General features: G+C 38.7%; 1 protein-coding gene across 2 annotated transcripts in view; it reads right to left on the bottom strand.

The window, feature by feature from the left end:
• Window positions 1-11,212, bottom strand: part of Vwc2l (von Willebrand factor C domain containing 2 like) — a 151,374-nt gene continuing 140,162 nt past the window's right edge. For both annotated transcript variants that reach the window (XM_008825666.1, XM_008825665.2), the window contains one exon: window positions 1-331. In XM_008825666.1, coding sequence (XP_008823888.1) covers window positions 183-331 — 149 coding nt within the window. In that variant the 3' untranslated portion in view covers window positions 1-182. The remainder of the gene's footprint in view (window positions 332-11,212) is intronic.

The raw sequence follows: 11,212 nt of genomic DNA, 5'->3' as shown, positions 1-11,212 counted from the left end.
ATATATAAAGAGAAATTTCCTCTTAGTAAAATATTCACTTTTGTCAACCCCAAAAGGTTTTGCTGGTGACCCTGTTGTAGCTGGCAGGAGCTTGTTTGCTTGTTTTGTTTAGTGTTAAACATGTGCAGTGTAGAAGCCATAGCATCCTTTCCTAAGAACTTGTCATTGGTCGGGAATTGCTCCTACACAGTCTGCTTGCCTTGGCATTCGCGCTTTGAACACTGAGCAGGCTTCCACCAGTCCCCGTTGTGACAGTGACAGATGTTACATTCGTCCACTTTCACTTCAATGCCAGCTGGAATTATTGTAGTTCCTGCAAAGCAGTTTGGACCTGGAACACACACATGCATTGATTAGTGCATTAAGTCTGGAAGCCTTCCCTCTACCCTCCTATGTCCCCTCCCAAGAATAAACCAACCCTAAGCCATGAATGAGCAAGGCAGACTATGCCAACAGTTTATCGTCAAGGAATTTTCTAGTCAACCCCTTCAGATGGAAGCTTTCACCCCTCTGGTTTTTTGCACATAGCTCATATTTCCTATGTATACCATGCTGAAAGAGAGACAAAGAGAAAGAAAGAGGCATATTATTGTCTGCATATTGAGAACATGGACTTTTCTAAAGCTTCTGTGGATTAAACTTTATTTGCCTTGTCATCTGGCTGTAAAGGCTATAAAATGTCTCCTGAAACATCAGTGGAGGACTGGCACAGTCTGTCTCACATGACAATGCCCATGGCTGGTCCTCTCCCTTCATGTGGTGGGCATGAGACAATAAACTTGCTCATCTCCAGATTCGGCCCAGTTCCTGGAATCCCCAGCTTGTTTCTTGATAACAATGAATAATTCATGACTGGATGATTTATTCATGTCCCCAAACAAGCTTTGTTAGAGGTTCATTTGATTTTTATAAATGGAGTTCCTTTAATCTGCTGGCTATCTTTTTCCCCCTTTTTAAAAAGAATGACCCAACTGGTTGGTGTTTGAAAGTCAGCAGGAATTTTTTCTTTTTCAGGTTCAGAAAAGCTTTATTGCAAATGCCACCTGCTCATTTTAGATGGACTTTAAAAAAATGAACCAATCTCATTTTTCTGCTTCTTGTCTACCTTTTTCCCCTTTATCCATTGGATCATTTATTTTCTCACATCTTTTTTAAGGATCTCTCCATATAGGGAATCTAGATGGCTGTATTAATTGATATTTTCCAAATTGAAATTGAGTAAAGATTCCTTCTCATGGTGCAATGCATTACAAAGGTACAAATCGCTGGTTTTTAAGAATGATTAGGTAAAGAGAGGTGCACTGGGTGGTTGGTATCCAGCAGCAGAACTGTCCACTTGCCATAGTCACTACAATATAACCTGGTAACGTATGTCAACAACAGCACCCTACTTCTGCTTTTTAATACTTGCCTTGAATTTGCAAGACTTTTTAAACCACCAAACAAATTTATCAGAGGTTATTGTAGTTCTAGTCCATTATTGGAGGTTGACTTTTGCAAAAATAACTACTAACTTACAATGCATATTTATCAAGGAAAACCTAACATGTTATGGCCTTAAATGCCATTTTTTTGGAGTTTCTAGAACACAGTTGCATGCATGCACACACACACACACACACAAACATACACACACATACACGGTGTTTGTGTTCATGTACCCTCCCTTCAGTCTGTAACAAATATCCAGGATTCATGCCCCAGCATGGAAAACTGTCATGAGCAGAGATGATGAATCAAGTCAACTTCAGTGATAATTAAATAGCTTGTGATTATCTGCTGTTATCCAGGATGGTATTTCTTGTTCTGATCCTATGACTAGTTCTTAATCCCACCCTATCTCCTCATTTTAACTTTTGATTATTTAACTATATTATTTCCATACATCTGATTGGTTGATAGATTGTGTTATCTGTGTGACTACAGCTCTGTGGAAAAATTCAATGCTAAACCATAGTTTTCTTCTGATATCAGAACTGAAGGTGTCTTTGCAGAACTTGGCAGGAAGGTTGTTCCATAATGTAAGCTGGTTCTCCCAAGCCTGTTGATGACAGACTTCTACTGAGCAGCATCTGTTGACTGGCCAGTTTTAAGTCAGGCAGGGTCTTGTCAAGGCCCAAGTACCTTCAGAAACAGAGCTAGATCTGACCACCACCTGCCTGGAGTCACCCAGAGGAGTAATGCTTGCTTTTTACACATCATACCCTTGTTACCCCAGACCCAAGACTTTCACCTTAAGCATATATTTCACCTTTTCCAGAAGTGGAAAGAAAACTTTTCCATTTAAAATAACGGTTTTGAAACAAAGAAGTTCATCAAACAGGCAGACCATTATCTAGTAAGAGTTTTCATGACTTCCTTCTTTAAAAGGTTTGAAAACTTGGTTTAGGAAACATAAGTTAGTGTGTCTGTGCGTGTGCATGAGTGCGTGTGTATGTGGCAAACATACATGTGTGCAAGTAGATGTGTTGCTGGCTCACAGGAGGCTGGTTAGACTCACTGGCATAATTACAGAAGGCTGGGAAGAATGTATGAAAATATATTCCTTATAAACTGTGCATGTCTTGAAGGGATATTTTGTTAGAGCTGTGGTTTTCATATTTGCTCCTTGCTGCCTGTGTTGATAGCATGCTGTGATCAGTATGTATTTGATTAACCTCTATCTATCATTTCTTAAGAGTCACTGAGATTTGCTGCACTTTCAGCCCAAGAAATATTAATTATATTGATGGATAGAACACAAAAGAAAGATCCTTTGCCTTTGCCAAGTCCGGCCAAAGCTGTTGCCTGTGAATGACATAGTAAGCTCTCATCTGTCAACCTGATGACCAGAGGCATTTTACAGAATCCAGAATTCTTGTTTTATCTTGTGAACTTTCGTATTTCAGGGATTTTATTGATTGGGATCTGAGAATCTCAGGTGTAACCACAGCAAGTCTTGGTTTGCTGTTAATAGCCTTATCTACTTGAACATAATTTAGATAATTGTAAGTGGAGTAGTTCCACTATTTAAAAGCTGATCTGATTTCAGCCCTTCCTCTTTAGTAGTGGTGACAGTAAGTGCTAATTTTCTTTGAGAATTGAGTGCTCTCTATGAGTCCCTTCATAGGAAATCATCCTTACTTCTGCCTACAATGGTCCTTCTATTTGGAGGCTGTTCTCCTTTGTTCTTGTCCATATGACGGGATACATTCCTCAGAAGAATGAACTCAATGGCAAAGCAGCACATTTTAATGTCGAGGACTTGGAGAAACTCCAGAGGGGAGCAATGAAAATGATTAAACTGAAGGCTGGCAAATAGGACCTCTGAGGAAAGGTTAAGGGATTGGAATTATTTAATGTAGAAAGAGAAGACAGAACAATCGCTCAATAGCTCTCAGAGAGTGGAGGCGTATTAAATAGGAATGGTGACCAATTGGTCACTCATTCTTCTAGAGCCTAGAATAAGAGGGAAATGGAGATCCATTGCTTCTCAGTGAATTACACACACATGCACACACATACACATGCACACACGTGCACACACACACGTCCCACAGAGAACTGAAAATTAAATTGAATGTGGCTGTTGGCAGAGGTGTGCTGAGATCTTCTCTTGTAGAGGTCTTTAACATGTAGAAGCTCTTTCATCAGCTGTGGCTTATACTGTCAGCCCTGGAAGATGGGAACTGTCTGTTAATTTTTTACAGTGCAGGTGTAATGCTGAGTCTGGCAGATACTAAGAACTCAGCAAGGGTTTATTTAACTGAGTGAAATATGGTAAACTAGCTAGATTTGTGTTTGTCAGAGGTAAACTTGTTTACTGAATCTATAGAGCAGTCCAGGCCTAGTACTATAGTACAGAAATATTCACTAATAGATAGAAACATATGGTGACTATTACTGAGCACTTATGCTATGCCAGAACTTGTCTCATATAATATTTTAAAAAACAGTCCATAGAAGGGACATGCTTTTAACTTCATGACATTGAATCTCAGAGACAGGGATAATAACCTGAGGTCACATGTCTAGGGTTCAGGATCACTGAAGTATGAATTAAAAATCTCTGTGACCTACAAGAAGTTTTTAGTTGCCCAGGAAATGAAGAAGGATGCCAGGATGTAGTGCTATGGTTTTTGTCCCAAATCTTGAGCTTCTGGTTCTAGCACTGCGGATGTTAAGTTGTGGGTAGGAAGAAGTAAGATTGTTTTTCAATAGATCATTATTTATTTTTATACTTTTATGTTATACATTCATATTGTCTTCAAGAAGCATAAGTTTAAGAACTGAAGTTTTCCATGCTTTCCTTAGATAGCAGTGAAGTTCTCATTGGTGGTATGTGTAGATCAATGAAGAAACAATGGAAGTGGTTTAGGACTGGGGAGATCTGGTTCAAGTTGTAGTTCTGTGATTACCTATGTGACTTTAGGTAAATACTTTGTCATCCAAATACAAATGGGGGACCCAGATGGTGTAGTTTCAAAGAGATTTGTCATTTTTAAAATGTGATAGAATTGGAAGTGCAATTTTTTACTGAGACTAGGAGTCAGGAGGAAAGAAGGAAAAGTGAGAGTACTTATACATGAAACATTTCACCCATGAGATATGGAAATTTTTAAAATATATTTCATTATTTTTATTTTATGTGTATGCATGTAGGTAAGTGCACCCGTGTCGTGCAGTGCTCATGGAGGACAGAAGAGACTGTCAGATCTCCTGGAACTGGAGTTATGGACAGTTGTTAGCTGCCATGTGGGTGCTGGGATTCAAACCCGGGTCTTTTGCAAAGAACAGCCTGTGTTCTTAACTGCTGAGCCATCTCTCCAGCCCTGAGACATGTAAATTTTTTCCCTATTATTCTGTGCTTCTTTGAGCGTTTATTTTGTACATCTATAAAATAAAAACTGGTTTATAAACAATTTTCAGTAGTCAAAACCATTCAAGAGAAATCTTAAAAGGAAGAGAAATTTATCAAGCCTATAATAGCAGATCTCCTTAGAAGTTAAGGCTACAAGAGGTCTGAAATTTATCTTTTTGGTAGCATTACCTTCTGTCTTCCCATCCCAGTTTCCCTCAGGTACCATGAGGTTCCCGCATAGAATATCATGTGATCAGAGAAAAGGCATTTGGATGGATTTCCCCCCAGTTTTTATAATACAAAAATTTAAGGAAACCAACAGAGCATAAGAGGGTCTCTGTCATATCTGTGATTCCAAGAAAAGGCACTAAACTTTTCTTTTTTGACTGTCCTTGAAATTCCACCCCCATAGAAGATTGCACAGGAACTACAGGGATAAAAGAAGTTGAAAGAGCACTGATCACACAGCCCTCCATATCTGTGTTTGCTTGAAATGCTAAACATTGCACAAGGATATTAAGTATAACTTGAAATAAGTATGTGAAGAAGGCAATGCAGAGAGCTGTGCATTGTAACGGAGAACTGGACTTAGTTCAGGGGGCAGGTTGTGTGCTTAGTGAAGCAGCGGGTGGAGGGAGACACAGGGGAAATGGAAAAGATCCGTGTGGCTGGGGTGGACAGTGTAGTGAGAAAAGTTGGGGATTAACTGGTTTGAAAAGTGTATTGGATACGGGCTTGCAAGAAGAAATTGTTAAATATCAAGAATTTCATTCTTTCATCAACATGATTTTAGTGGTTTGAAATTGGTGGGTACGTTTATACCACCTAAATCAGAAATCAGGAAATGTTATGAATCAGGCTTTAACTTCCACCCTCTCTACTTTCTACTTCCCAGCCAATTTTTAAATATTTATGACCATATTAGATTCTGGGTCTTGTTGACCACGTTAAAGATTTGGGTCTTTATTCTTCAGCAACAGGAAGCCAGTGAAGTATTTAATGGAATTGTCTCTGTCTCTGTCCCTCTGTCTCTGTCTCTCTGTCTTGTCTCTGTTTTTGTCTCTCTGTCTCTGTTTCTATCTCTCTCTGTCTCTGTTTCTCTTCTCTCTCTGTCTCTGTCCCTCTGTCTCTCTGTCTTATCTCTCTGTATCTGTTTTTGTCTCTCTGTCTCTGTCTTTCTGTCTTGTCTCTCTATCTCTGTCTGTCTCTCTCTGTCTCTGACTCTCTCTCTCTGTTATCATAAGGAAAGACACTGAGGTTATAAATTTCTCCAGTGTTGTTGTATGACCGGAATGCAGACCCCTTTGGATGGAATAGAGAACATGATCTAGCTTGGCAGATGTGGGCTTCTGAAGTCTAGAAATCTCATAGGCTTTGGACTGGAAACATCGCTTTCTCCTCTGTTCTGAGGCATTAGAAATGCCAACTGAAATGCTTACTTAACATTTACATTAGTATCAGCAACTAGCACATGGACTTGAACTGACTGATCAGATATTCCCTTATAGGAAATTAAATCTGTGGAAAAGGCTCCAGAAAATGGTGTGATTTGATCTGGAGGAGGGAAAATGAGAGATCTAGAGGGCCAAAGTTTATTAATTTTTAAAGTTTTAAAATTATTTTTAAGTTTATTTATTTATTTTCAGGGGGGCAGTTTTGCTAGGGTCCCATAGTAGGCCAGAGCTGCATGCAATGTGATTACAATATTAAGTTTCTAGGGGCTGAGGAGATATCTATTAATTATCAATAAGACCAGCTTTGGATAATTTAAACAGAAAAGGCACTTACTGAAGGAAGTTGTATCCAGTTGTATCCACCATAGCCAAGAGAACCAAGTTGGAGGTAACATAATTGAGGCAAGGATCAAAATTATGCTGCAGATCAGGCCCAGTGAACACTCACCTTGGACACTGGTAGAGCAGGTAGCACATCAGTTTCACCAGATGGGCCTCTAGATGCTGTTATCAGAACCATTCTCACAGTTGCCTGTCTTACCAGCCTTGCTAGAATGTCTTGCACTTCTAGAAATCATTAGTTTGTTATCTGAAGTCTGTTGCAGGTATATCTGTTCACAGAGCCTAGTTAAGTGCCTGCCCCTAGCTCTAAGGAGGGCTGGATTTTATAGCTTTTCTGGGGAAGAGAAATGTTTTATTCATATATAATAGATTTCCCCAATCATAGGAAGGTGATAATTATTTATTTCTGATGATAAATTGTTGATGGGACTTCAGGAGAGCAAATTTCAGGACACTTTGATTTATCCTAAATGTTAGTCAGAATCCTATGCTCTCCTCTTCCGGATGCTACAATTTTCTCTTGTAAGAGTCGCAGGTGAGATCCAGACCTATTGGACAATTCTCAATTCAGTTAACACCTTTTCAATTTCTTTTCTTTTTTTTGGATAGGGTTTCCCTTATGTAGTACATGCTGACCTCAAGCTCTAGATCCTCTTGCTTCAGCCTCCCAAGTGCTGGGATTATAGGCAAGTGCCACCACCCCTAGCTTTTAAAAACTTTAAAGAGCTCTTCATGCACTATCTTGTTTTATCTTCATGTGAACTTTTTCTTAAAAATATATTTTACAGGTGAGATAAGGACACTTAGAAATGTCAAGTGACTTTCTTAAAGTCACACAAATAATAAGAAATTGAGGTGGGAGTACAGAGCTATTTCTCCATGCTCCATTCCAGAAGGCAATTTTCTTGAATAGAAGACCTACTATTCATTTCTTCTAAGTTTTGATAGCACCTGAAGTGTTATGGCTGAAGTAGACACAAATAGCTTGTATATTTAATTACCTGTGTGTGTGTGTGTGTGTGTGTGTGTGTATTTGTGTGTGTGTATTTGTGTGTGTGCATGCGTGCATGCAAAAGGGAGAATAGGTGAACGGGAAGCCAAAGTTCTAACTACAAAATTCACATGCGTGGTAGAGAAATGACCCTTTGAGAGCTTTATCAACATCTCCCCAAGGGCAGGCTTCATTCCCAAAAAACACATATGGCCAAGAAGACATTGTGATCAGCACAGAAGACAGTGAGGTTGGTATGGCGAGTCCTCAGAAGACAAGGTCCTATCCCCACCGCTTATCAATGCAGATACTCTTTAAGACCGCACTCACTGCTTCCTGGAGACTAGAAAAACCAGGCTAGGCACTTTATGATTATAAATTAGTATGGCTTCCCAGAAAATTCTCCTTCTGATAACAACTTCATACTGCTTAATAATCCCCTTTGGAGTATTGCAAGCGCCAGCCTTGATTTGGAAATTCAGTATTGACACTTAGTATCTTTTAGAAATTAGTTGTAAATGATCTTTTTGCTGCATAAATGAGGCAGATTCCTATTGCGTAAAGCCATAAACATCCTATATTTATTCGGCAGAGCATCTAAATCATTGTTTCAGCAAATAGTAGGCTTGTAGGCTTCAGTTTGCAATTGAATTGGATTGGATTATGTCCTTCCTTCTAACTGATTTTAATTCTCTGCTTCACCAAGTCTGGTGGAGCTTATTGTGTTATAGTGAAACAAATAGGTTTTCTGATCAGCTGTGCCTGTTTTCAATGATTACAATCTTGGAAAAAATGTTGCTAATAAAACCTACGATTAGAGATGACCACAGTTAAGATGGAATGCCATACCTTGGACCTTCTCTGCAACTGGTTCTGAGGGCTTTCTTAGACATGGGCAGAGAGAGGAATGAAGTTCAATTTGACAGCAGGAGCCTTGGACTACAGAGAGGGAAAAGAGCTCTCCACCTGCATCCAGTCACTAGTTTCTACATTACTTTCGAAACCTTTTTATTAAACTTCAAAACAAAAAGTTTCCTCAAAATAAGCTGGCATGATTCAGGAAGGATCGCTTTTTCAGAGGCAGCCCTGAAGGTGACTGTTAATTATTTTATTTGAAAATTCAGTATTGCCAAACTCCCACAAAGATTTCAATCTGAGAACTCTGGAGAGTGTTCTGGCCCTTAAAGTACATAAGATTTATAGCTTGGTGTTCCAATTAAGTAAATGCAAGGGCCAGAGCCCAAAGAGGAAGAACATGGTCAAGATACATATTAGAGATAAAGGTTGGCTGCTCTTTTCCTAAATTCAGGCAAATCAACAGACACTGAGCACCAGGTGGAGTTTGGCATTATCTGGCTCTATCTTTCACTCTCACCTTCAGGAGGTGTTCAGAAAATGGCTTTGTTTGCCATCTGCTTAGCTAAATTTTCCACACTGACTCATGAGTGCCCCACTTCGTTAGAATTCTGAAGCTTTCAAGTCATGGTTATATTTCTCCTCAGCTATCCTAACACTAGTCAGGGTTCGTGTGGCCCTACCCATTTTACATATGAGGATGCTAAGTTTAAAGAAACGGGATAAGCCGAAGAATTAGGACCCTGGTGCTAGACAATTCCCATGTCAGCTCTACTCTGGACCTTGGCTGTCTCTCTGAACTCAGTGTCTTCAGTCACGAAGAGTTATCATAATAAAATAATGAGAGAACCTATTTTTTGGAGGTGTTGAAGAGACAAATGAAGTATTTGTGAAGCACTCAGAACAGTGCCCGCCATGTAACACAGCAGAATAGGTAACCACTACGATTTATCATCCTGATTATTGTTATTAGCCGAGTTACAGTCTGAGTAACTTTGGTGAGGTTATTAAGTCTAGGTCCTTTGATTTCTAGTCTCATGTTTCTTTTTCCTTAATTGTAAAATATAAATGAGGACATTTATCTTACTTATGTCAATTGATATTTGTTTGCAAACTGAGTAGACATACAGTAATAAAATGTTTGTGGATTTCTTCCGTGTTTGCTTACTGTTTGCCAGGAAATGGGACAAGTGAAGAAATTACCTGAACAGCAGTTCTCAGGAGAGGGTTAAGGGGATACACGCTGCTGTGTACCCTTTGCTTACTGAATGACTGCTAATGGTAGGCTCTCTTGTTGGAAAGAAAGCGTTCAGGTATGGCAGAAAAAAGTTCAAGTTCAGGCCTTAAAATGATGCTGCAAGGTAAGTAAAAGAAAGAGTAGGCAAAAATAGATATTATATATACATTTGTACAGAGTAGGGTTCTTACCTTAGTGTGTAAAAGAGGATAAAATGTGACTGCTCGCCAATAACAGAAATATTGAACATATCATACTATCCTACTCCTTAGATTCTTTTGCGGTCATTAAAAGGAATGAATTACAACTTCTAGCTGACTTGCAGGGATTTTATGAGTTATTATTGAATAAAAAATGCAATTATACAGAGAAGTGGGTATAATACGATCCTAGTTTAATAAGACAAATGTAGACAAACAGACTTCTGTGTTTATGTTTGTGTAGGATTATACAAGTGTGGATAGATTATTTTACTAGGGGAAGAACTGCTGATGACGGGGAGGTGAATGGGATAAAAGGGCTAGAGAACAGTGAAGTTAAAAAAAAAGTGTACTAAAGGAAGGTATCACAACATATTTATATTTAATTCTGTGCATAAAAAGAAAGAATTCACTCTAATACTGACATGCATTTTAAAATCCAAATGAATGCCTGATGATATATGTATTATATGTATAATGTATATGTATATTTCTACTTAAGATTTGTTATTAACTTGCTAGTGTGCCTGGCATATCTTGAGCCTGAAGAGGTGAAGTGAAGGAAGTCATAACAAGGGACGGAATAAACAGAGCCCCAAAGCTCTAGTTGCTTTGACTCTAAACATCTAATGCTGCAGCTGTCCACTATAACAGACACGACATGTGGCGCCAGGCATCACTAGAAACATGTATACTTCAAGGTACAACTTTCTGAAAGTAGTAAAAATTATGCACCTAATTTCAGACATTGCATATTTGAATATAATACAATAGAAAGTAAAATAGCTCATTAATATTTTATATTGATTATATGTTGACTGATGGTGAGATAAAATGACTATTATATACATTATAGAAAACATATGTTATTAAAACTGACTATCATTTTCTTAAATGTAGCTACTAGAAAATTTAAAATTACATCTGTGGGGTTGGGGCTGTAGCTCAATTGGTAGTGTGCTTGTCTACCATGCACAGAAAACCCTCTATTGGGCTTCAATAATGCATAAATGGAAAGTAGTGGTGTATAACTGTAATCTCAGCACTCAGGAGGCAGAAGCAGGAATAGCAGACATTCAAGGTTGTCCTCAGCTACATTTCAAGTTTGAGGCAAGCCTAGGCTACAGAAAATCCTTCCCCAGATTCCCTCTTCCATACCAATAAAAACCTAAATAAATAAATAATAAATAAATCCATCTGTGGCTCATATGACATTTCTACTGGGCAATACTGGCCTAGAGAAATCATGGAAGAATGAGATGCAGGTTGTCAAAAGGAAGTTACTGCTTATCT

The sequence above is a fragment of the Nannospalax galili genome, unplaced genomic scaffold, assembly GCF_000622305.1.
Source record: "Nannospalax galili isolate Female #2095 unplaced genomic scaffold, S.galili_v1.0 scaffold127, whole genome shotgun sequence".
Classification (NCBI taxonomy): Eukaryota; Metazoa; Chordata; class Mammalia; order Rodentia; family Spalacidae; genus Nannospalax; species Nannospalax galili.
Note: the sequence above shows the minus strand (reverse complement) of the source record. Positions and strands in the feature narration are given on the sequence as shown.